The sequence below is a fragment of the Schistocerca nitens genome, chromosome 9, assembly GCF_023898315.1.
Source record: "Schistocerca nitens isolate TAMUIC-IGC-003100 chromosome 9, iqSchNite1.1, whole genome shotgun sequence".
NCBI lineage: Eukaryota > Metazoa > Arthropoda > Insecta > Orthoptera > Acrididae > Schistocerca > Schistocerca nitens.
This window is the reverse complement of record NC_064622.1, coordinates 240,445,676-240,473,493: the sequence shown is the minus strand read 5'-3', so window position 1 is coordinate 240,473,493 and position 27,818 is coordinate 240,445,676. Positions and strand designations below refer to the sequence as shown.

Genomic DNA, 27,818 nt, shown 5'->3' with positions numbered 1-27,818 from the left:
TAGAACTTAGAACTACTTAAACCTAACTAACCTAAGGACAACACACACATCTATGCCCGAGGCAGGATTCGAACCTGCTACCGTAGCGGTCGCGCGGTTCCAGACTGAAGCTCCTAGAACCGCTCGGCCACACTGGCCGGCCTATCAAGCGTATCATTCGTTCTGTAACAGGCTAGCCAATGTCAATGTACCACATCGTTTCCAGTCGAATCAACATTATTCATGCACCAAGCGTTATCGTAAACAGGGCATTTCTGGGCTCGTTATTGGATTTGGCGCAGCAAGGGAATTTGAGAGAGTAGGAGGCCGGGGCCCGGTATGCCTTTCCTGAGCGCATTGCACCACGGCGGATAAACGTTATCGAGATACTGCAGAACCCATTAAGCGTGTAGTAACTGTAGTTTGGCGTGTAGCACTGCTTGTCCAGGATAATGAACTTGTCAACACTTCACGACAAAATATTGTTTTAAACGCGGTGCTGTTGAAACGATCAAAGTCGGTTGCTGTGACTCGGCGGCAGCTTCCTAAGTCCGGACTCCTTTTGAAATGTGCGACCATTAACGAATAGTTCCATGATAAACAGCGACTCTACCGACAGTCAGTCGTGATAGGCCGAACGGGATATTTTTCAACGAATTGTTATCGTCCTCAGCGAGTGATAGTCCAGCACCAGTACACAAATCGCAAGACGACCATTTAAATCCCAAACACATCCAAGACTTATCTCGCAGTAGGCATGTGCATGTGGCAGTATAGGGCTAGATGTTTTCCTGTGGACTTGGAATGCTTCACAGGATCGATAGTTGACTAGATGCTGCCCAGTATATCCACGTTATAAAATTGTAAATTTCATTACCTAATATAATATTACGATCTTACAAGTGCGAAAAAAATATTCCAGTAGTAATCTGTTTCCAGGAGGACCATTCTCCTATGGACATGCCAGCGATGCTACTGAAGGGGTTTTAAGAATAGAATGAGATTTCTCCTCTCGATTGGCCTCCTTCTGCACCAGAAATAAAAACTATCGATAGAAGTATGTGCAGGGACGAAACGATAGTGCTAGTGAACTGGTCTGACCCTGCGATACTAACACTTGAAAACCATTGAAATGATAGCCTAGCTGCGTGGTAGGATGTAGCATCAAATGACGGACTCTCTTCCTCGCAGACTGCAGACCGTCATTGAAGTTGAAGGCCTCTGGATAGGTTATTAAGTTGTAAACAGGCCACACAGTGTGCTCTTTTAAGGGATGAAAATAGCTTAAGAAGAACCGTGAACTGTTTTTATAGTTTATTTCGTGATTTCTACAGATTAAACAAATTAACGGAATTATGCAAAAATTTGCACTAAACCACATACGAAGCAAACCTTATCGCTAGGCACTTGCCTACTAGATCGTTGACTATGCACTGAGCTACGAATGCTTTACGCAGCAGCTGCCGACCTTTAGATTATTCTTACCGGTGTTGACATCAAGAAATGTAGAGGCTTTACTAGGTCTGCAATACTACGAACGACGCGGTACCGTTTTCTTACGTGTTTTTAGAGGGTGCGTCCTGCTGCTTTCGAAAAGGAGGTAATCCTTCTACTTCACACACAATTACAAGTTTTATTTACTTTTGAGATCAACTCTGTACATCCAGTTACGTGACTGGTGCCTGCGTAACGAGGCGGGTAAATCAAATTTCAGCCAAGTCCAATTTTCGCGGTGTCTAGTGTACTAATGCAAAGAAGAGTAGATGTTTGTTTGGCTCATTCTGGAAAGCCTGAGCTGGCAGACGACTGAAGACAGACGCCAAGCATTGTGAAATAGCATTTGTTATATCTTCATCACCATAGAAACAAGGCTATTCCGTTCGTTGACAATAGCCTATCGTACGACGTGCCGCTGATATGTCTTTGTAAACAGTGACGCTACTCCCAACAATCAGTATAAGGCACGCTTACATTAAGATATTACAACTTCTGAAGTAACTGGAAATGACTATGTCCGGAATACTACACTCAGCTCTCGTGTGAGTGTAATGCCAGCCTCCCGTTCGGATACTTAGCCCACTTCACTGAATACGACTATTTTCTTCTCGACCTAGACATTGCTCAGTGGCGATGTCTTGCGTAGTTGTTGGGTTGCTGATTTCCCTTCGCATTCGACATAGGCGTGTTTGGCGATTCCTTCAGCGAACTACTCGAAGGTCCTTAGAATTAGAGCTGCAACAAAAATTATGAGCTCGATAGAACTGGAACCATCCATTATACCAAAGAACACTGCTTGTGTCCTGGTTTGCGCTGTGATATGCAACTGTGCGCCACTTGTTCCACGTGATTACTGACGTGCAACGTAGCTCTACTTAGGGTGGCGACTTGTAGTACACTCGCCTGATGAGTAGGCTAACCCGCGCAACAAGCATTGCCAGAGGGTAAGTTAGCCTGCAGTGGAGTTGCGACTATGCGACTCGCTGTCACAAAAATGACTAAGGCGTGAATACAATTATCTGGGTCAGATGGACGTAGGTTGTGGTCGTTAGGCAGAGATGAAGAGGCTTGCACAGAATAGACAGGGTGGAGTGACAGGGTGGAGTTTTGCAACGAACCAGTCATCGAAATGAAACCCTCCAATAACTACCACATACAGGGTGTAAATTTTAAGTTGACAAACCAGAATAACTGGAAAAATAAGCTTCACACGAAAAAATGTGTAGCATCCAAAGTTGATTATTTTCGAGGGCTACATCTGCTGGTGCTAAAATTAGCCCACCACCCCAGCCCCTTGGTGTTGGGACGAAAGGCAACTTTCAAATTTCGAATGGGAACCCCCATTTTTTGTTGCAGAATCAGATTCTACATAAAAAACTATGTACATTTTTTTGTCTTAAACATTTGTTTTGATTCTCGGTAGTTGGCGGTGTAATTCAAGAAAATCCATGTTCTCATTTTTGCGTGGAAAATGGTTGCGGATACATAAAGAATACTTATCTACTTCGTAAATTTTGATGCGCTAAAACTAAAAGTCTCCCTCTCCTCCGATAGGGTGGGGTTTGAGAGAGAGATGTTGATCCAATATAAATTTTTTCGGCAGATTGGGATAAGTTTTGTTTGTTTCGTGGTCATGAGGCCACACAACTTTTGATTATCAAACAAATCATCTGAACAGCTAACTAAGAGGGAGAGTTTTAGCTTTAGTGAATCAAAATTTACGAAGCAAATAAGCATTTTTGATTTATCTGTAACCATTTTCCACGCAAAAATAAGAACATGGATTTTATTGAATTACAGCGCCAACTACCAAGAATCAAAACAAATGTTTAAGTCAAAATGTACGTAGTTTTTTATGTAGAATCTGATTCTGTAATAAAAAATAGGGGTTCTAATTTCAAATTTTAAGGCTGACTCTCGCCCCACCCTCAGGGGCTGGGGTGGCGGGCTAATTTTAGCACCAGCAGATGTCCCTCTCGAAAATAATCAACTTTGGATTCTACACTTTTTTTCGTGTGAAGCTTATTTTTCGAGTTATTCTGGTTTGTCAACTTCAAATTTACACCCTGTATACCACCCAGAGGCGTTATGTGTTTTCGCAGCTATTCGTTAAAGTTTATGTTTTAGTAAAAGGAAGATTTTCACATAATTTCAGCAGCGAATATGGTGTACAATCGTATTCCAGTTTTAAAACAATAACAGTAGCTTGTAAGAAATTTTATGTGGACTATTCCGAAATGCCATTTCACCACCCTAACATGTAGAACGTTCATTTAAACTCGTTGTGTTTCATTACCTACAGGGTATGATGACATTATAACATCATTCAATCAAGCATAGATATTTACTCGTGCTGAAGATACCCGTTTGGTTTCTTAAGCATGCAAGCCAATGAAAAATCTATGTTATTGTTTCTCCTGTTGCCTTAGATGTGTTCCTTGTGTTTTACGTTCCGTTCAATATTTTACTTAAACTAGTGCGTGCTTCAGAGGTGGCATCCCAGCCAGCTTAATTTTTTTTCCTTTTTGGAGCAGAATATAAGTAATAATTACTTTCCACGTTCGAAATACGTCTTTTAATTTCCTTCGCCGCCGTAACAGATCTCACAGCCAAGTCTGTGAAAGGCACGGTTTAACATACAGATCATCATTCCAACCCATCACATAGATTAAGTGAACAACTACCTACACAGCAATTAGTAGCGCAGTAGAGAAATGTAGATGTCTAAAACTCTATGCTGCCGGCCAATGTACAATGCCCGTTCAAAACGTTGCATCACTGATTCCTGGAGTGTAAAGGACTTCAGTGCAGTAACTACGCTGGCAGGCTGAACTAAATGCAAAGAACACATGTGCTTTCGACTAGTGAGTTGTGAGCATGGAGTATTAACTAATGGGCGTGCGACTACAGTATGTTAACGTTAAATGTAAGCCTAGGCTTCGGCGGCCGTTGTCGCTGTCAATAAAATTTGTTGGGGTATATGACCGCATTGCCAATGTATAAAATTATCCGACGTTTCGGCTATTTTCAACACTGGTTGGAAAGTTGGAGAATTTTACATGTTGACAATGTGGTCACATACACTGAAAAAAATTTATGGTGTCGCCGTTGTTGTATCACAAATCAGGATCGAGAAACATCTCTAAACAAACCGTTCAGGATAGTAGATAGTAGATTTGATTACGAGAAATGTGTGTTCAAAGTTTGTCCCGCAAAACTTTTCCCTAGGAAGAAAACAATGGCCGGTCGAAGTGGCCGTGCGGTTAAAGGCGCTGCAGTCTGGAACCGCAAGACCGCTACGGTCGCAGGTTCGAATCCTGCCTCGGGCATGGATGTTTGTGATGTCCTTAGGTTAGTTAGGTTTAACTAGTTCTAAGTTCTAGGGGACTAATGACCTCAGCAGTTGAGTCCCATAGTGCTCAGAGCCATTTGAACCATTTTTGAAGAAAACAATGACGCGTGGATGCCTCGCACAAGTTGAGTGAAATGCAAAAGTCGGACAATTCTTTCCTGGAAATATTCGTTACGAGTGACGAGATTTGTAGTAGTCAATGCGAACCTACCACAAAACGATAAAGAGCAGTAATTCACATTAAGGGTAAAAGCTTCGACGACTTAACGGATATTCCAGCCAATGTGATGCGAGAGGTGAACGACTTCCCAAAATAAGGATTTTTTTGACAGTTTCACATGGTTATATGAACTGTGCGTGGGAGTCAATTGAGGGGAGACTATGTAGAACAGGTAAGACATTAAGGCCACTATCTTAACTGTTCTCTGTTTTTTAATAATCCGGTCTTGAAACTTCTTTGGATTGGTGGGACACGCTGCGAAATTCACAGAATAGGTAATGAACTCAAACACTGATTTTTTTTAAGGTTGAGTCCTCTGGGAACCATAAACTGTATCGTCAGTTTTATTTGAATTGTAAGAAGCATAGGTTCGATATGTTCTTATGCGTATTACAAGGAATTTCAGTGCTGAAAGTATTTCCCGGCGAGGCTCACAGTTTTAATCCGTCAGACAGTTTTATTCAGGATTTTATGGTGCTACTGTTTTTATTAGCTAGTTGATTTCATTCTGGCGCCAAACTATGACTGCAGTACTGTTCAAGATATAATCTGTAATGTAAAACTGCCCTATATTATTCTTTTTATAGCCATGTAGTTGTCATTTAATCCTGTATCGCACGACAACATTATTTTGTAGTAGTGTGACTGTGTAAGTTCATAAAACATACTGTACAATACAGGGTCCACTTACGACCTTTGAATCTCGTTGTATTAATGTTAAGTGTGTGTCTTGTTTTGCTCTTTTTCTTTATTTATTTACACGTCTAGTTCCGTAGGACCCAGTTGAAGGGCAAATTTCCAAAGTCGTAACATAAAAGTAATAACGGACAAAATAAAATGTTTATGAAACAAAAGAAGTCAAGCCTTAAGTTTAAGTGAATGCAATCAAGAATATAACATAAGAATCAGCTTAATTTTTCAAGGAACTCCTCAACACATTCGAAGGAGTGACCCATAAGGAAACTCTTCAGTTTCGATTTGAAAGCGCGTGGATTATTGCTAAGATTTTTGAGCTATTGTGGTAGCTTATTGAAAATGGATGCAGCAGTATACTGCACACCTTTCTGCACAAGGGTTAAGGAAGTGTGTTCCAAATGCAGATTGGATTTCTGCCGAGTATTAACTGAGTGAAAGCTGCGAATTCTTGGGAATCAGCTGATATTGTTAACAAGAAACGACATAAATAATACATATATTGAGAGGTCAATGTCAAAATACCCAGACTAGTGAACAGGGATCGACAACAGGTTTGCGAACCTTATACCACTTATTGCCCGAACTGCCCGTTTCTGAGCCAATAATACTCTTTTGGAATGGGAAGAGTTACCCCAAAATATAATGCCATACGACATAAGCAAATGAAAATAAGCAAAACGATCACTTACTTCAGATACCGTACGAATAGTAAAAATGGCAGCATTAAGTCTTTAAACAAGATCCTGAATGTGGGCTTCCCTTTTCAGTTTTCTATCTACCTGAACACCTAGAAAATTGAACTGTTTAGTTTCACTAATCACATGCTGATTCTGCGAAATTAAAAGACCGGGCTTTGTTGAATTGTGTTTCTGAAGCAGTAAAAACTGAGTCGTACTGTGATTTAGCGTTAGTTTATTTTCTACAAACCATGAACTTATGTCATGAACTGCGGTATTTGAAACAGGGCCCAAGTTGCACACAACATCCCTTACTACAAAGCTAGTGTCACCAGCAAACAGAAATATGTTAGAATTATCCGTAATACTAGAGGGCACATCATTTATATAAATAAGGAACAGGAGTAGCCACAATACTGATCTTCCCCCCCCCCTCCCCCCCCCCCCACTTGACTTTACCACACTCAGACCCCACATCACAGCCATTCTCAACGTTGTGAATAATGACCTTTCGCTGTCTCTTGCTAAACTAAGAGGTGAACCAGTTGTGAGCTACGCCCTGTATTCCGTAATGGTCCATTTTCTGGAGCAATATTTTACGATCAGCACAGTCAAATGCCTTAGTTAAATCAAAAAATATGCCTAGCGTTCGAAACCTTTTTTTAACTCATGCAGTACCTCACAGAGAATAGAGAATATAGCATTTTCAGTAGTTAAAGGACTTCTAAAGCTAAACTGTACATTTGATAGATATCGTGTGATATAAAATGATCAATTATCCTTATATACACAGCCTTTTCAATAACTTGAATAACTTCAGCAAATACTGATGGGCCCGAAACGATGGATTTTGCAGCTTGCCAGTAATGTGCTCTCTTTGCCTGTATTATGGTAATGAATCCTGTTAGAGTATGCTGCTCGATTGATGATGACGCTACTGTAAAATTTTTACGTCATATTCGTGAGAAAATACTCATGTTAAATAGGGGAATCACCATTCTATTCAAACTTCCTGGCAGATTAAAACTGTGTGCCCGACCGAGACTCGAACTCGGGACCTGTTACCTTTCGCGGGCAAGTGCTCTACCATCTGAGCTACTCACGCCCGGTACTCACAGCTTTACTTCTGCCAGTATCTCGTCTCCTACCTTCCAAACATTACAGAAGCTCTCCTGCGAACCTTGCAGAACTAGCACTCCTGAAAGAAAGGATACTGCAGAGACATGGCTTAGCCACAGCCTGGGGGATGTTTCCAGAATGAGATTTTCACTCTGCAGCGGAGTGTGCGCTGATATGAAACTTCCTGGCAGATCAAAACTGTGTGCCCGACCGAGACTCGAACTCGGCACCTGTTGCCTTTCGCGGGCAAGTGCTCTACCATCTGAGCTACTCACGCCCGGTACTCACAGTTTTACTTCTGCCAGTATCTCGTCTCCTACCTTCCAAACTTTACAGAAGCTCTCCTGCGAACCTTGCAGAACTAGCACTCCTGAAAGAAAGGATACTGCAGAGACGTGGCTTAGCCACAGCCTGGGGGATGTTTCCAGAATGAGATTTTCACTCTGCAGCGGAGTGTGTGCTGATATGAAACTTCCTGGCAGATTAAAACTGTGTGTCCGACCGAGACTCGAACTCGGGACCTGTTGCCTTTCGCGGGCAAGTGCTCTACCATCTGAGCTACCGAAGCACGACTCACGCCCGGTACTCACAGCTCTACTTCTGCCAGTATCTCGTCTCCTACCTTCCAAACAGCGCACACTCCGCTGCAGAGTGAAAATCTCATTCTGGACCATTCTATTCGTTTTTTGAGTAACTAATTATTTTAATGACTTAAATTTTTTAATGCTCAGAACTAGTATCGACTACACAGTCTACAGCAATCACATTGGCCACTCCAGCGACCACTGAATTAAACACAATACTTTGTCTGTTAGTCACTCGTGGTGCTTGTGTTTTTCTTACATCCTCGACAAGATTTTCACAAACTTTAAAATTTGTCAATTCTGGGCACACACCTCCGACTGTGACCACACGTCATTTATGTTGCTTCTCGGTCGCTCTGTGCCCGCCGCTAGCTTCCGACTGCATGTGATCGCGACCCTCGGACTACCACGAGCCTCTGTGGGGTAAGGCCAGCTGCATATCGCTTTCTTTCCACGTGATCACACATGGTTCGCAACAGCTAAACGTACGTTTCTCACGAAATACTCTGACCAGTACAACACCTTTTAGCGCATTTCCTTTTTTCACAGTATTTTCATATCCAGAAAATTAAATCAAAGCAGCACTTAGTCGACGGGAAACTTCACATAGAAATCCATATATTAAAATTTAATAAAAATATGTGTAAATAAAAATATTATCTGGCATCTGAGGCATCAGGATATGATCTCCTTATATCACGTGCACGTTCACTCCCCTTTGCGGTAGCACGCTCAATGGACACCATATGTCATGTCAAGAAATGTGGCTCTAATTAGAACCTGGAGCACAAATAAGATTTTAAATGATAAATCGCTGCACAAAACAGTAATGTATATTTTGTTATGAATATCATTCCTATGTTAAGAAATGAATCTTAAATATTAATGTATTGCCCAGAATGAGATACCAGATTGAAACCTAGCGAAATTATACAAGTGTGAGAAAAACCAATTGACCATTTTGTAGAAACCTTATTCGTATTTCTACTTCGCGTGAATCTTCCTGGACATATTGAACGTACGTCTGTTTTCATCTCTTAAGAATTCAGCGACCAAGGGAGGTGTCGCAATGATCAGACACTGGACTCCCACTGTGCGGAACTGCGGTTCAAATCCCGGTCCACCCATCCAACTGAGGTTTCCTGTGGTTCACCTAGATAGATTAAAGCGAATCTCCGGACGAATCCTTTGAAAGAGCGCTGCCGACTTCCAACATCCTCTAGTTCGAGCCACTGCTGTGTCTGTAATGACTCTATTGTGGACGGGACGTTCAATTCCAGATCTTCCTTGTTTCCCATTTATTAGAATTTTACTACTGCGCCCACAAGTGATAGCGCAAACCGCATGGAATGCAGCAATGCAATTTCCTGCAGTATACTTCAATCGGTTTTTTGCGAATGATGAACACTATTTTGCACCACTACCAAAATGCTTCATCCTTACACTCTACTGCAGGACTGAAACACTTATTCTTCCATTGTGGGAGTGAGTGGTGGGTGGTACCGTTGTGAACTGTCTTCAGTGTTCAACCAGACCTCAACACGCAACATGAATTCTCTGAGAATCTCAACAGCACAAGATTTATACTCAGCATTATAAGCTAGTCAGGAAAACCAGACCTCAACACGCAACATGAATTCTCTGAGAATCTCAACAGCACAAGATTTATACTCAGCATAATAAGCTAGTCAGGAAAACCAGACCTCAACACGCAACATGAATTCTCTGAGAATCTCAACAGCACAAGATTTATACTCAGCATAATAAGGTAATCAGGAAAATTAGCCGAACAATCTAAGATCGAACTGCCGCAAATGAAACTAGCTGCTCCAACGTCTGTTCTGCTGTCAGTGGCAGGAATCCTTATTTTTCCTCCCAAAGATGAGGTTTATTCTGTAGTCTTTACTGTCTCTTTTCGCTGAATCCCCTTTGCTTCATACCGTCAGTTTACCCAGACTTGTTTTCAAATTCCGCAGTAATATGCACACTCGAGGGATCGGTTCTAAAATAAATTTCCCGTGGGGAACTATCGTTTTAGCAGCGGTTACTTGCTACGGTCACCCGCTATCAAGAATGGCAAACGGCAAGATCTTTTTCCATGACCGAAAATGTGTGACCCCCCACTGCCGATTATCTTCAATACAACTAACTGACACGGTTCTTATTGCAGCCTCCAGTACGAAGACTAGGTTCATGCGGCCCCTTCACGCTTGTCCTGTTTCTGTACAAGTTGTATAAGTATTCCCGTTGACTTAAGAGAACCTTTCTTTAACCTACACTGGTGTCCGCCCCCGGTAGCTGATTGGTCAAGTGGACCAGATTTTTTTGTTATAGGATGAAAAGTGGCTGTGGCATTTAGTTTATTTTTTTAGTTCCATTTTCCTAAGGGGTTTAAAATAAGAGAAAAAAAAATTTTTTTTTAATTGGTCAGCGCGACAGAATGTCAATCCTAAGGGCCCGGGTTCGAGTCCCGGCTGGGTCGGAGATTTTCTCCGCTCAGGGACTTGGTGTTCTGTTGTCCTAATTATCATCATTTCATCCCCATCGACGCGCAAGTCGCCGAAGTGGCGTCAACTCGTAAGACTAGCACTAGGCGAACGGTCTACCCGACGGGAGGCCCTAGTCACACGACCTACACTGGTGTCAAAAATTAAAGCAACAAACCACTTTCTCTCCGTCCTGTGTCTAATTCACGATATAATTATACAAACAGTCAACAGATGTCCGTAAGATCGTGTTCTGCGCCGAAGATGGCATTCTGGTGAACGAACCATGCCAACGATGACGTCAGGGCACCTATCACACGGGATAGTGTTTTGCGGGTAGTCCCACACCTACAATCGCACTGCACACAGTCACAGACGGTGCAGTGTGGCACAGAGAAGAACCCTACCAGGCTTGGAGGGCCATGGGAAAGACGGAAGCAGGACAGCCGCAAACTGATGTAGCTTAATGTGAATCGTTATGTTGTTTTTAGGATGCGGCGACAGTTTATAGAGATCGAAACTGTATCCCGAAGACCAGGGCGGGGCCGAATAAGTGTAACATCAGGAAGAGAGAACCGTTATTTGGCTGCAAGGGGACGACGTTACCGCCTTAGTACTGCACGGTAACTTTGCAGCATCCGCACATGTTGTATCGAGGCAAGGCTTCGGAGAGTGACCTTTATTGTGGCAGACTTGTAGTATGTGTACCTCAGACGCTCCTTCAGAGAAGGGAACGTCTAGAGTGGAACCATCGGTATGACATCTGGAAGATCGAACAGTGGGCCAATGTTCTTTTCACAGATGAGTCCCGATTTGTTTTGAAAAGTGATTCTCGACGGATTAGTATCTGGAGAGAACGTGGAACACGACTTCGGGACCCAAACATTATGGAAAGAGACCTAACTGAGGGGGGTCCCCATTGATGTGAACAGGAACTATGATGACAACTCGAACACCTCTCCATGAACTTTTATGGTTTAATCGGCAATAAACTGCTGTCAGGTATCATGACGAGACCTTGAAATCCCATGTGCAGTTGTTGCAAGGTTTAGTATTGCTGTGCTGAACGGTAGTGCTCTATCTCATACATGTGATTGATATTTTCTTGGAAACGGAAGAACTTGCACGCATGGCGTAGCCTGCTCGCTCCTCCCGATCTGAGTCCCATAGAGTAAGTGTGAGATGCACTAGGGACACGGGCTGCATCACGGTCTCGCCCACCAACCACTCTCCAAGGATTTCGAGCAGCTCTGCAGGAAGAATGGGGTTTACTGTTCAACATAACGTTGACGACATCATTTACAGCATGCCCCATCGTTTGGCCTGTACTCCTGCCAGAAAGTGGTCACACCCCATACTGAGCGCATTAGTCAGTTGTCGAAACGCATGTCTAAATCCGTTAACTTCGGAAAAACGAACAACGTACTTGTCTACCGTTATGTAAATTGGTTACGTTTTGTATTCTTTACATTGTTTTTACTTTACTACCACCTGTTTTTACTGTTTTGTGACAAAACAAACACAACTTTCCTACGTTTCTGTTTGTCCTTTAATTTTGAATTCTGGCACCAGTGTATGTTCTGAGAAAATAGTAATGTTAGTACTACCTAGCGTATTATCATATTTCCTCTGAAACCAAACTGAACCTTCGAGATATCGGCTACTATCAGTTTCTACATTCTACTGTAAATAATCCGTGTCACTGTTCTATAACCATGACATTAAACTGAATGTTCAGTAATACTCACAGCTGACATCACTCACCTTCTTTGGAATTGGAATGACTGCATTCTTCTTGTAAGCTGAGTCTATTCCGCCTCTCTTACGTACCTTGAATGTGAGGTGGGGCAATCTTATCACAGCTGTTTTAACAATCAAAATAATTCTGTGTCCATTTGCCTCTACTGAACGACCTTGATGGCGTGGAGCCGCGCGGGATTAGCCGAGCGGTCTCGGGCGCTGCAGTCATGGACTGTGCGGCTGGTCCCGGCGGAGGCTCGAGTCCTCCCTCGGGCATGTGTGTGTGTGTTTGTCCTTAGGATAATTTAGGTTAAGTAGTGTGTAAGCTTAGGGACTGATGACCTTAGCAGTTAAGTCCCATAAGATTTCACACACATTTGAACATTTTTTGATGGCGTGGGTTGATTGGAGCAAAACAAAAGATATAACTAAAGCCTGAACAATTTATTTTTACAATTAAATTTAATTTCTCAAAAAAAATTTCAAGCGATGAAACCTTATAAGCCTTTATAATTAAAAACAATTCCTCTCCTATAAAAAAATAATAACACTTAAGAGTAGGGAGATATTTACATAGTTTGTACTGAAATATTCCAATAGGAAATTTTGTAATTTGTTTTAAGATAAAATTGTACAGAATTTGACAATTATTCATTACCCAGCATCCACTTCTAGCTTGATCAGAAAAATTGACAACTTCGAAGTCTTTTCTAATTTGAGCAATATTCCGATATATAGTTGAACCTGTTATTGCTTTGCCAGCACACAGTACAATTCCTATTTCAAAACTGAGCATTTCATTAACACACTGACGACAATTATTAAAAAACTAGGCAACTTAACCGGCCCACTGCAGCTTCCCCTCTCCTGTTGCCAAGTCTGGTAGACGTTCAGCCTTACCACAACAGCTGCGTGTGTGTGCGTGAATTCACTCAAACAGTGCTGATGACTGATACAAGGATTCTTGGAAGGCAGTAACCACCCTGGATTCCCCAAAGAGCGGTGCGGATTTTGATGCGGCCTGTAACAACTTTCACGGACCGTAAACAGACACTGCACGGGACGAGAGTTCAGATCTTCACTCTTACTGGTCACGCTAAGGATACAACGTCCCACTTCACAATAATCGCCAGCAGCGTTGGCCCGACTGACCGTCCAGAAGCCACTGCCTTTCTCACTGGCCGTACACCCATCGTCCGACAGATACAACACTTTGCCCACACTCCGGCTAAGCAAAGAGCTTCCGCCTACAAGGTAGTGCCAGTTGTCAACCATATAGTGCCACCATTCCCGCATCCCTTGTAGAGCGGTCATTAACACTACCAGTGATATAGTCATCGATATTTGTTAATATTAGCAAGAATGACTGGGAAGACGATGAAACATTACTGCTGTGTGGAAGAAAATTGTATGGGCATAAGAGCACTGGCCTAATATTGCGTGCCGCGAGGCCCATCAGAGGCTGTACTGGGGAGAGATCAGTAATTAATAGTCATCATATAACAGTCAATCACCGTACAATTTCTTCGGTAAGCAGCCCCCTCTGCAAGCCAACATGACTAGGTCGATGGATGGTTTTCATACGTGCGATACGGCTGCGATACGTTAAGCAATTTTTTAACTGTAATTGAAAATGTATTCGGTTGTTTTCAAAACAAACCCTGAATATCAGATACAGGGACGTATAAGGCTGAGGTACTTGCATCTAAAAGGACTCTCAACAACATAGTTGAGATACTGATTAATTTCTCAAGTCAAGGACACGGCAGCGACTAAGCCATGTTTGCAACGTGGACGTTTGCAATGTGCTAGCATGTCAGTCAGCCTCCTGGTCAGATACCAGAAACCGCAAACATGTGCTCCGAAGCGGCTATCGAGATTTTGCGAGGAAAGAAAGCAATGCCTCTTGTTGTACTCCGTCCACGTGTTGCAGGAGCTGTAATTGCTGGTTGCGACTACCGGGTCACCGGTTCGATTCTCAACATCTGAACGTTTGTTATTCATGATTTATAGGAGGTCACACACTTGACTTAAACTGGGATATGGTAATTTACTGTAACATCCTATATGTGTTTGTCTTGTGGATCAGACAGTTTAGCTCTGTATGTGCTTTCGTGTAAGATCAGTAAATATGTTTTCATCTACATCTACTCTACGATCATAAACTATGTAAAGAGCTTGTAACCGTGTTGCAGGTTAAGTTCAGCTGATGAATAATTGTTAAGAAAGAAATTCGATACTTTGCGCCGTTTCCAAGCTAATTAGCAGTGAAGTTAGCCAATCAGGCCTTAGAGCTCGCAAATTCAAGCGACCTACCACATACTACAATCAGTACCAGTTGTTCTCATACCGTAGATTAAAGTACACGAGATTTCCAGTCTTTGGTTCGGGTTCGTTACTTACTACCGTCCCATGTCCCAGTTTTGAATAGCTCTCTTGTTCGGGTTTAGGAAACCAAACCAAGTATATTTTTTGCGATACCGTCTCTGGCGGGCCGCTTGAATTTGCGCAAGCAACGGCCTGACTAGCTATTATCACTCCTAATTAACTCAGAAGAGGTGTAACGTATCGGATTTTTTTTCTTAACAGTTATTTCTCAACGCACCCACGCCTCAGCCCTCAAACAAGCTTTCCAGACTTTTTGACCACTCTGCATACTCCGTACGCTATCACACAGTAGAAAGCGGAGGTTCCTTGTACAATTGTTAGCGATTTCCTTCCTTGCTCCACACGGAAACATGGCGAGGAAGAAAACGGCTGTCTATATGCTTCCGTACGAGCCGTGACTTCTCTCGTCTCGCTGTCATTACGCGAGATGTATGTTCCTGGCAGTAGGTCTGTCGCAAATAACGGTTCTTTAAACTTCCTGAATTTTACTTCGCGAAAAACAGGTCTTCATCCCCATCCGGGAATTCCGTTTGAGGTCACGGACCATTTCCGTATCGCTCGCCTGTTGGTCAAACCTTCCGGCAATAAATCCAGTAGCACGCCTCTGAATTACTTCTGCATCTCCCTTTAATCCGATTTCGTGGGGGTCTCAGAGACGAGAGCACTACTCAACAACTCGCAATGTTGTCTCCTTCATCGGTGAACTACACTTTCCTACAATTCTCCGAATAATCCGAAATCATTCACCTTCCCTCCAAATGACCCTACGTCGACATTCCACTTTCATTCTCATTGCAGCTTAACGTACAGATATTTAATCGACCTCAGTGTGTCAAGCAGCAAACCACTAATACGCCTACCGCGCTTGAACATTAAACGATTGTTTTTCCCGTTCATCTGCATTAAGTTACGTTTTTCCACATCTACAGCAAGATATCATTCATCACAACCAATAGAAATTCTATCCACGGAGGTCACTAAAACACTACATTTTCTCACACACTGCAGCATAGTCGGAAAACAGTCGTAGATTGCTGCTCAGCATGTCCTGCAGAACGTTGATGTGTACACCGAAAAAGAGCGGTCTTGTCACACTCCTAATGATGCCTTTGTTTCTGACGAACACTTGTCGTCCAGGAAAACATTCTGGGTTCTTGCTTAAAAAGACTTCAAGACACACACAGTCTGATAACTGCCTCCTCGTGCTTGAACATCCGTTAAAAGTTTGCAGTTGGACATTCTGTGTTGCTGACAGCCCTACTCTTTAACTGCTATTTGACTTTGTACTCTACGTGGCACCGTTTTCTTACATTTTTGTAAAAGTTCCAAATCTCTTTGTTGTGAATGTTAACAATCAAGTTCATTCGTCTCAGACGTTAACACGGAAATTATGGCTTTTAGGATATACAGTCCAAGACAAAAAAAAAGACGCACCAAGAAGGAATTATACGAACAGAACGGAAATCGGTAGATGTGAGTTGCATGTACAGGCAAACAAATTATTATAATTTCAGAAAAATTAGATGATTTTATAAAAGAGGAAAACACAAAGTGGTTGGTCCACTTCTGGTCCTTGTTGGTTGTCCTCTATAAAGTATTGTGTCAAACGCTGTCTAACTGCCGCGTTACAGCGCCAAAATCCGGAGTTGGCAAATCCGTAAAACCAGCTCCGTATTTTGATGATATAACGCTTCAATTGGATAGCATTGGGCAGTATACGTCCAACTATACACTGTAATCAACGCCAGGCCGAATACTTGCTTGCATAAGACCCAGAGATGCACCAACATGTTATTGACTTGCGCAGTTTGTGAAGTTATTTATCTCGACTAAATCATCAATATTTTCTCTAATTGTAATAATTTTTTTGTCTATACATGTGCATAATGTATGCCGATTTCCGTCACATTCATATAATTCCATCGTGGTGCCTCATTATTTCTTTTTATTTTTTTCCTTAGAGCGTATTTTCTGCCTTTCCCTTCTGCGAGACAGGACCATCTCTTACAAATGGAACACGCGTATCTGACAGAGATGTTTGTTGTGTGGTTGCAGGGGGCGAATTCAGGGCGGCGGCGACATCAACACGGCCCTGGGTCTGCTGCCGGACAAGCTGAAGACCGAGCTCGCGCTGCACGTCAACCTCAGCGTCCTCAAGAAGGTTCGTACCTGCCCACCAACCCCAACTCCACAGGCAACCACCCACTAACACACAGTTATTACTCAGCGTTGCCTGACGACCGTGGCGTCATATGAGAACCACCTTCGGCGTTAGCATTGTATCGTAATATGATACTGAGTCGCCAGAAGATATGAGAATGCGCTGAAACACAAGCTGGGCTAGGATCACAGCGGTGCCGGCATTAGGGTGTTCCGCCGACGATCGACATCGGCCGAAGACGGCCAAACTTGTCAAATTAGTACTCCAGTATGCGCGCAGTCTCACTGAAACTGATCCCATCGCCCGATCGTTCATAATACGACCATTGGTCGGCTTAACTCAAATCAGTTTGTTTTCTTCAACTGTATCGACCGACATTACCATACGCAAATGTTAGACAGGGAGAAATTTTTAAGTTTAGTACAAGAAAGAAGGCGATTGCTATACCCTCAAGACGAGCGGTATAATAACGGGGATATGCCTCGGAATCTATGCTCCGAAATCTCTGCTTCATTAAAACCACAAGTTTCCTACAACTTAAAAATTTAATAGTAATCTATGAGACGATACCTTATATTATACATGTCCTGTGGCTGTCGTACCATTTTAGCATGATGCGTACGTTTACTGCGGGCAACGGCCTTGCAGAAGTGGATACACCGATTCACGTCAGAAGTTATGCGCTTTTGGGCGTGGCGGGCACTTGGATGGGTGACCATCAGGGCCGCCATGCGCTGCTGAATTTTTTTGGGATGTGCTCAGCCTGGTGATGCCAATTGACCAGCTACTCGACAGACTAGTAGTGGCTCCGGTCAAAGAAAACCACCATAATGAGAATGAGATTTTCACTCTGCAGCGGAGTGTGCGCTGATACGAAACTCCTTGGCAGATTAAAACTGTGTGCCGGACCGAGACTCGGACTCGGTTTCGAGTCTCGGTCCAGCACACAGTTTTAATCAGCCAGGAAGTTTAACCATCATAACGACCGGGAGAGCGGTGTGCTGGCCACACGTCCTCCTATCCGCATCCTCAGCTGAGGACAACACGGTGGTCGGATGGTCGATGGGCCACATGTGGCCTGAAGACGGAGTGTGCTATATTTATTGCAGTATGTCATCTACAACGTAAGTAAAATCGGAAATTTGAAACCTACATAATGAAATCGAAAATCCTGTGTTCCAGTGAGAAAGGTGGCATATGTTTATTGTTAATGCTTAATGCTACTGTAGTAGTAGTGGGTTAAGGTAATTACTCATTAGCTGTGTACGAATTATTATTACTGCTCACTAATGTTTTTATGCAAGTACGGTGGTGGCTGTGTTGGTAGTGGTTTCCAAATGTGATGTAAGGTTTTTCACTTTTCAGTATTTTTGATATTCAGAGTAACTTATTTTGAAATTTGTGTTCTCTTTTCACACACATGCTGAATGACAGTCATTGAAATTAACTGGGGTCTGTCTGTTTTTCTGAATTTATTTGAAGGTGTGCATAGTGTTCGCCACCTTGCTTTCCTACTTCACTACGATTCAGCACAACGTTTCTCTCATCATCTCAAATAGTCGTAAAATTTGTCTGATTATTTAAAACTTGTCTGGTTATTACAATAACCGGAAAAAGAGTATACAGAACTCGCCACGTTCATTTCGAACAGACATAGGATAGAATAGATTGTAACGTTATTGGTTCTGCCATAAACTGACGTAGCTCATCGGACACACCGCTACCAAACTGACGGCCGATGTTATTGGTGCCAGTGTGAATGCAGCAGTGTGGTGCCTTTTGACTCCCCAAAGCCCTGATAGAAATGGGTTTCGACATTCAAATCGATTGCCATCTGACTCACAGTACACCTTACTCTGCCTTTTTTTCCGGGAAGGTGACAAGATTACATTCGTCACGTACATGTGGTAGTCCTGTGCAGCGGTTGACGCATCTGGAAATAGTGTCTCTAAGTATTGAACATCCATCCCTGACGCTTAGTACCTCAAATACTCAAAGTTTGGTTTTATCTTTGACAGACACTGATAAGTTAAAGCATCTACATCTACATGGATACTCTGCAAATCATATTTAAGTGCGTGGCAGAGGGTTCATCGAACCATCTTCGGAATTCACTGTTATTTAAATCTCGTATAGCGCGAGGAAAGAACAAACACCTTTACCTTTCCGTAAGAGCTCTGATTTCCCTTATTTAATCATGGTGATCGTTTCTTCCCATGCAGTTCACCGTCAAAAAAGTATTTTCGCATTCGGAGACGAAAGTTGGTGAGTGGATTTGACACATTGCATTGTCCTGTTGGCAAATGCGATCATGATGAGGAAAACAAATAGTTGAATGTAGGAATTGGTTTGGCCGCGAAGGATAGAGGCTCATTTGTGCTGATCCGTTATGCCTTCCAGAATGGCGAGAACATACAGGAAACGACACGATAACGTTCCCCAAGTAATAAAGCTCTCCTCTGGTCTGGACTCTTCCGGCAACTGTTCCAGAGGTTTCACGTTGTACCCTCCAGCGGCCGGTAGAGTATAAAAAGCGATTCGTGTGATTAAAACACCTGTCGTCACTCAGTCGACGTCCAGTTGCGGTACTGACATGCAAATTCCAGTTTCGTCGCCGTTGAAGAGCAGTCAGCAAAGGTGCATGACCCAGGCATCTGCTGCAGAGGCCCATAGGTCCCTTGGTTCACACTGGCGGTCAGTCTCTGTTACACGTCTCTTCGCCAGTACACATCTCCGCAGCCGTCATCTACGGCCGGTGGTTCACTACAGTTGCCTCGGCGCCGGATTTGGATAGCGCCATTTCGCTTTAACCATGATGTCACGGGAAACGTTTACAAACTTTGCCGTTTCAGAAATACTTCCACCCTTGGCCCGAAAGCCAAAGATCATACTATTATGGACGTCAGATAAATCGCTCCGTTTCCGCTTAACGACAACGACTGCGCTGTTACATTTATTTGCATCAGTGAAATGTGGCTCCCTTATTGCTATTTTTGTGCTGACAGTGTTCGTGAGTGGATCATTCTGTTCTGTAGTGACTTTTGCAGCTGTCTTCCTCTTCACTGACCTCTTCTCATTCAGTTCTTCCGCGTTGTGACTTAGCGAATGATGCTTTTCCGATTTCCCTGTATGCGGTATTAATCTTCGATAGGGTGCCAACATTTTAGCTACCTCGGTTACGGCAGTACCGTAAATTGTTGGAGCTCGAGTGGTGACAGAAGCCCCAACAATTTACCCATGCGAATTCAGTTAGCTCCGACAAAACACGCTCACGACTATACAGAACACCGTTCCGACCATGACTACTACTTGCAAAGTGTTGGACACATTTCACACTCTCATTCGTGGTTCAAATACGAGGGGCGTTCAGAAAGTAAGCTCCGATCGGTCGCGAAATGGAAACGACTATGAAAATCCGATAAAGCTTTGCATAGATGTGTTGGGTAGTGTCTCTAGTATAACCCCAGTTAGCATCACGTCGCTCTTCTCATTTCTGAGCTCGCAGTGAGTGCGTAAAGATGTCTAGAAAATAGTGTCTGCCGCCAAGTACGAGGGCCTGGTGAGAAATTTCGCCTGAAGCTATGCAGCTAACATTACATAACTGTCGTGCTGTTTCTTCTTCAAGACAATTCTCAGCCGCATTCTGCAGGGGCAATGAAGATGCTCCTGCATCGTTTTCAAATGGAAATGTGAGATTACCCACAATACAGTCCGCAATTGTCTCCCCCTGAGTTTCATCTCTGGTCACATGAACCGCTGTCTTTGAAGACAACATTTTGACACAGACAACGAGGTGTAGGCCAGCGTGGAGAATTGGCGGAAAGCACTGGCGGCTGCCTTCTATGATGAGGCTATTGAAAAGTTGGTACAACGCTATGACAAAAGTCTAAGTCAGAACGGCGACTACGTAGAGAAGTAGCTGAAAGGTGTAGCTAATTGTTACAAGTAAAACATTTCTGATGTTCACTGTGGTTTCAATTTGGCAATCAATCGGAGCTTACTTTCTGAACAGGCCTCGTACAATAGCGCTACCTGCAGGCATGGTTAGCATCTGGATTTGTGTTCAAGCATGCATTTCTCGTGTTGCCTTATTTTTATCCAACCACTGTAACTAAGTTACAATAGTTACTAGTTATGAAGAGACCTGCACAGAATAGACTACCACAGAGGGTTGCACCAAACTAGTTTCCGAATTGAAGACCACAAAAACGGCACAGTATTGACTTCCGCATAAGGGTAACTTTCATTAACACGATTTATGAAATTTATTATCATTTCGCATTGACACCTATTACGAGGAATAGATTGTGAGTTACATGTGAGGAGTACGCACTGACAGAATTTAGACACAAGAATCACTACTGGTAATTGCGTGTTTTGTTACTATCTGCCACGAAGGAAAGTACCACATTACAATCTATAAAATGCCTAAGAAAAGGTAACATCCTTGTTTTTATGAGGGACAGTCAAATTAAAACTAAACACTCACCACAACAGGACGATGGAATGGTTCAAAAGTAATCACCATGAGCGTTAAGACATTTATCTCACTAAGAGACGAGACGATCAACTACTGTTCCGTAGAATGCGGTCGACCGCTGCACTTCCTCGTCCGACCGAAACCGGTGTCCATGCCAAAGATGTGAAAATCACATGGTGAAAAATCCAGGCCGATTGGAGGATGTTGCAGTGTTTCGCAACCACATAGCTGAAGCTTCCGGGTGATAGTGTGCTGGCGGGCGTTACCGTGCAAGTGGACAACATTCCTGGGCGTTTTGACTTAATTCTGTGTCGCAGTTTGTGCAAAGTGTCTTCATAGTGGCGGCCATACCGAGCGAGGTGGCGCAGTGGTTAGCACACTGGACTCGCATTCGAGAGGACGACGATTCAAACCCGCGTCCGGCCATCCTGGTTTAGGTTTTCCGTGATTTCCCTAAATCGCTTCAGGCAAATGCCGGAATAGTTCCTTTAAAAGGACGCGGCCGACTGCCTTCCCCAACTTCCCCTGAACCGATGGGGTCATTGACCTCGCTCTTTGGTCCCCTCCACCGAATCAACCAACCAACCAATCATATTGCTGCGCAGTGATTTGGTTCCACGCTCGAGGATCTCTACGAGCATAGAGCCCTTACAGTCGGAGAAGAAGCACATCATGGCCTTACTGGAAGTTGCGTGAACAGCTTCGGATTTCTTTGGCAGGGGATATGTGGGCTGTTTCCACGTCTTTGCCGTTTCTCCTCGGGCCGTGACAGAATCATCCGTTGCACGATAACGCACGCCTCCATACTGCCAATCAGGCGGTAGCCACGCTTCAGTAATTTAATTCGGAAACTCCGTACAACTTAGATCTTTCAACATGTGATTTTCACATCTTTTGGCGACGTAAAGAAATAAATACGTAGACGTCGGTTTCAACTGAAACGAGGAAGTGCAAGAATCGGTACGGTTGAGGAGCCGTCAGCAACCGACTGCATTCTACGAAGCATGGGTTGAGTATCCCCAGTGCGATAAATGTTTTAACACGTATGGTGATTACTCTTGAATGGAACAATTCCATTGTCCCGTTATGGCTGGTCTTCGGTTTTCATTTGACAGATTCTCACATTAGATAAAAATTCCTGCTAATGCATTGTGCGAGGATTCCCAGTATACTAAAATAATTGCATGGCTTTAAATGGGATCTTGTCGTACGATGATCACAAACTGTTTTGCAGCAGACATTCTAAAAAAGGATTTACTCCTTCCTTTGTAAAGTACGAGTACTGTGTCTTTAGCGTGACTTACTAAACTCGGTACCGAGTGAAGTGACGTATCTAAGTTAACGCTGTTGCTCAATAAGAAGGGAGAGATTGAAGCCCTATGCTGCTATACAGCTAAATCATATAGAATAGCACGCATCGAGCCACGTACGTTAAATCCGTATCCAGTGAATAAATTAGCGTCAACAGTGACACGTTCCTTCGTTTCATAACAAACTGCGTGAAGGTTTTGAAATTAACCTAGGACGTTGGTTACGATGATCAGAAACTTTATTCCTCTATTTCTCCTGTTCTTGCTGTCAAAAATCTGGAGGTGAAAATTTTTTTCACTAGCTCGTTTTGAACTGGCCTTCATGGAGTATATCATCGTAGTACATGCGAGCATTATCAGCGCCGCCTACAGTATCGGAGCCCAACTCAGAAATAGTACTCGACAGCAAATAACTTTTAAAATAATAAATAACTACATTACATGTCATAGCAGATAGAATTGTGCTGTGGTAAAGTTGGTCAATTCAAGCCTGTTTCTGTGAAACGTTTGATCGACAATATACGCAACTTCTCACCTGTGATCTGTAAGTCTGAAACTTTCAGAAAGGCTTATCAAACACGATAAATATAAATTGTGGAAATATTCTCGTAGTAGTTTGATTGATACGTGTAACACTTTTACAAGGATTCTGGACGCGTTACTGCATTACAGTTTCAGAACAAGAAAAAACATAATTCATATACAAAGGTATTTACAGACTTTTGTGTCTAGTTTGACGAGGAAGCGACACATGGGCGGTGGTCTTATAATAATAACCATTCCGGCATTTGCCTGAAGTAATTTAGGGAAGGCACGGGAAACCTAAATCAGAGCGTCTAGACGGATAGGCTCCATTCTCCCTAGTACGATGCCAGTATGTTTAAGACAACACAACCTCATTCGGTTTACCCATAATGTACAATAGTATTCAACAAAAAATTATTTGATAATGTAAAATGCGACGTTACTGTGCACATTAAGCCGGCCGAGGTGTTCGAGCGGTTCTAGGCGCTACAGTCTGGAACCGCGCGAGCGCTACGGTCGCAGGTTAGAATCCTGCCTCGGGCATGGATGTGTGTGATATCCTTAGGTTAGTTAGGTTTAAGTAGTTCTTAGTTCTAGGGGACTGATGACCTCGGCAGTTAAGTCCCATAGTGCTCAAAGCCATTTGAACTGTGCACATTTATTTATCATATCAGTCACCTTTAACACATTCACACATTTCACAAACTATGCATAAAGTAATTATTAATGTAACACTACACACGCTATCAGCTGACTTTTGGACCATTGCGACTACGTTTGGTTTCCATGTTATCTAGAGAGCTTCCCATTTGTTTGTCTAAAAATGGACTCAACATCCCTCCATAATGAGCGAGATGTTGTGCTCAGACTAGTGAGTATTATACATTGCGCAGCTCCTGGAGTAATGTTTTCCGGAAAAGAAACAAAGAATCTGTAGTGCGGAAGTGTTGCGTGAAATGATAGTTACGTTTTACTATTATAACTTACAGGGTGTTTCAAAAATGACCGGTATATTTGAAACGGCAATAAAAACTAAACGAGCAGCGATAGAAATACACCGTTTGTTGCAATATGCTTGGGACAACAGTACATTTTCAGGCGGACAAACTTTCGAAATTACAGTAGTTACAATTTTCAACAACAGATGGCGCTGCAAGTGATGTGAAAGATATAGAAGACAACGCAGTCTGTGGGTGCGCCATTCTGTACGTCGTCTTTCTGCTGTAAGCGTGTGCTGTTCACAACGTGCAAGTGTGCTGTAGACAACATGGTTTATTCCTTAGAACAGAGGATATTTCTGGTGTTGGAATTCCACCGCCTAGAACACAGTGTTGTTGCAACAAGACGAAGTTTTCAACGGAGGTTTAATGTAACCAAAGGACCGAAAAGGTTTCGGGTAATTTCATTCAGAGACTACGCCATATTATTGCTACGCATGGTGGATATGTGGAAAATATCGTACTATAGAGTTTCCCAGACCGCAGCGCCATCTGTTGTTGAAAATTGTAACTACTGTAATTTCGAAAGTTTGTCTGCCTGAAAATGTACTGTTGTCCCAAGCATATTGCAACAAACGGTGTATTTCTATCGCTGCTCGTTTAGTTTTTATTGCCGTTTCAAATATACCGGTCATTTTTGAAACACCCTGTACTTGCGTTATATGTTTATCGTCGAACCTGCTGGTGGCATCAGTCTGCTTTGGCCCGTGACTTCATCACGATGGTGGACACAAATTACAAATGTAGGAATCGAATGTGCCTACTCTACCTTCACTCTTCTTTGGTACCATCCATGTCTGCATACCATGGTAAACTCGTTGTTCTCGACAAGTTACCCGTGTCGACGCTCCGTCGAGCGAGACGGCAAAAAAAAGACAAGAACAAAAAGAAAGAATAAACGAAAAAAATCTGTTTGGCAGTAATCTTGGCGCAGCTGACAGAGAGCGGGTCGCTGGGAAAGCGCCAAGGGATTTGGTCCGGCGGTCGCCGCCGCCTGCCCCCGCAGTAACGACTCACTGTTGCCCTAATAGGCGCTCAAACAAAGATCAATGTGCCGCCATATATTGCGGTGTACGGCCTGTGTATGCGGGCTCAAATGCTGCATGAAGTCAGATCCGCTTCTGGCCGAAAGCCAATGCGATCGCGGGTACGGCGCCATTTTGTTCCGCTCACAATCGTGCTCACGGTTTATCCTCTGAGGGCGTCTAACAAACCGGCGGCAGTTCACGGCTGGTCTCGGGAAGCAAAAAGAGTCACGCACGGATCGCTCGAATCCCGTGATATATCATAGCGCAAATTACAAAGGATACGTCTTTATGTCTTGTTTATACACGTACGACACGTATCGTATTAGTATACGCTGTTGCGCAGAATCGCTTTCGCGTAGCATCACTGCACTTGCGGGAAAAGTGTGCCTTTCGTTCATGCATTTACAGCATAACGAAAGAAACCATATGGGTAGATGATGCAGGAAACGGGTAACGGTTTCAAAAAAAAATGCCGATTAAGACTTCTACGGGAAATCCTAACCCAAAAATCAGTCAGGCTCGTGGAAAACGTATTAGGCATGTCGTAGCAAAAGAAAGAAAGTCGTATGACATGTTCAACAACCTCCTCGGAAAGAATATTCTTCTTCCCAGGCACAATGTCTTCTTTTCACGTGGTGAGCGTGAGCTGTACCTTAAGTGTATCACAGACAGGGAAACTCAGCGACCGTCTCCTGAAATGTTTTGTTATACACACGGCCGGAAAAATGCAAAACCCTCAGAGACAAGGCCATTTTATTGCAAGCGACGTGACAGATAGTTCATCGTTGTAGCAGTCTATGATAACAAAATTCTGACCAAAAGAATCACACATGTCAGACTAAAGGGCGCCGAAACAGTCGCATCAATACACATTCGCATCAGTACACAGCGCAGAAATGTATTCTCGCATACAAACGCTCTTTATTCCCATGAAGTAATGAGTGTTGTCAACAAGGGATCTCAGTTGGATTCCCTATTCCTAGATTTCCAGAAGGCTTTTGATACCGTTCCTCACAAGCGACTATTAATAAAATTGCGTGCATATGGAGTATCGTCTCAGTTATGTGACTGGGTTCGTGATTTCCTCTCAGAGAGGTCTCAGTTCGTAGTGATAGACGGTAAATCATCGAGTAGAACAGAAGTGATATCTGGCCTTCCGCAAGGTAGTGTCATAGGCCCTCTGCTGTTCCTGATTTACATAAATGATCTAGGTGATAATCTAATCAGCCCCCTTAGATTGTTTGCAGATGACGCTGTAATTTACCATCAAGTAAAATCTTCAGGCGATCAGTTCCAATTACAAAATGATCTAGAGAGAATTTGTGTATGGTGCGAAAAGTGGCAATTGGCACTAAAGAAAGAAAAGTGCAAGGTCATCTACATTGGTACTAAAAGAAATCCGACAAATGGTACAGATATAAGGGCTGCCAATTCGACTAAATACCTAGGATTTACAATTACTAGCAACTTTTATTGGAAAGACCACATAGATAATATTGTGGGGAAAGCGAAACAAACACTGCGCTTTGTTCGGAGAACACAGAAGATGCAACAAACCCACTAAAGAGACAGCCTACATTACACTTGTCCGTTCCTCTGCTGGAATATTGCTGCGCGGTATGGGACCCTTACCAGGTGGGATTGACGGAGGACATCGAAAAATTGCAAAGAAGGGCAGCTTGTTTCGTGTTATTGCGCAATAGAGATGAGAGTGTCACTGATATGATACGCGAGTTGGGGTGGCAGTCACTGAAACAAAGGTGGTTTTCTTTGCGGCGAGATGTATTTACGAAATTTCAATCACCAACTTTCTCTTCCAAATGCGAGAATAATTTGTTGACACCCACCTACGCAGGGATAAATTATGATCATAATAAAATAAGAGAAATGAGAGCTCGAACGGAAATATTTAGGTGTTCCTTTTTCCCACGCGCCATTCGAGAGTGTAATGTTAGACAAGTAGTATGAAAATGGTCCGATGAACCCTCTCCAAGCACTTAAGTGTGAAATAGAGTTACGAAGTAGATGTAGATGTATATGTAAGGATGCCGAATGGTATCGTGCGGTAGATTGTCCCAAGCATCTTACGTCTTCTGTTGTAGTTCGGAAATGACTTTTGCACGCCCCGGAGAACGAATAAATACCCGCTTCATGATGTCACGTACGAGTTCAGTTGGCGAGAAAGCTAGGGATCTTGCTGGCCAGCGCAGTTGTTGTACACCATGAAGAACACGTCGAGTCACAGCACCAATATTTTACGTGCTTTGTCCTGATGAAAAAGCACATGCCCACTACCTTCCAGTGGCTGAAACGTTGGTAGCACGGAGATAACAGACTGTGCAATTTAACAGATACCGGTTACTTTACTCTGGGAAAAAACACCAAATGCGGCTAGTGACTGCGAGTGGCAACTGATGCCTCCAACGCCTTGATGCCTGGGAAGACAACTGTGTGTCGCAGGGCAGTGCAGTCTGGACTAGGTAGCTCGCCAGGACTACGCCACACATTTGTCCTTCCATCTTCTCATCACTGAAGAAAACGGAGGGCATTACCACTCTCCAGACGACTCTTTCCCGAC

At 43.2% G+C, this 27,818-nt stretch overlaps 1 protein-coding gene across 1 annotated transcript in view; it reads left to right on the top strand.

Moving 5' to 3' along the window:
• Window positions 1-27,818, top strand: part of LOC126204156 (uncharacterized) — a 1,030,415-nt gene that overhangs the window by 686,313 nt on the left and 316,284 nt on the right. The window contains exon 12 of the mRNA XM_049938564.1: window positions 16,794-16,899. Within this exon, the coding sequence (XP_049794521.1) occupies window positions 16,794-16,899 (106 nt within the window). The remainder of the gene's footprint in view (window positions 1-16,793; window positions 16,900-27,818) is intronic.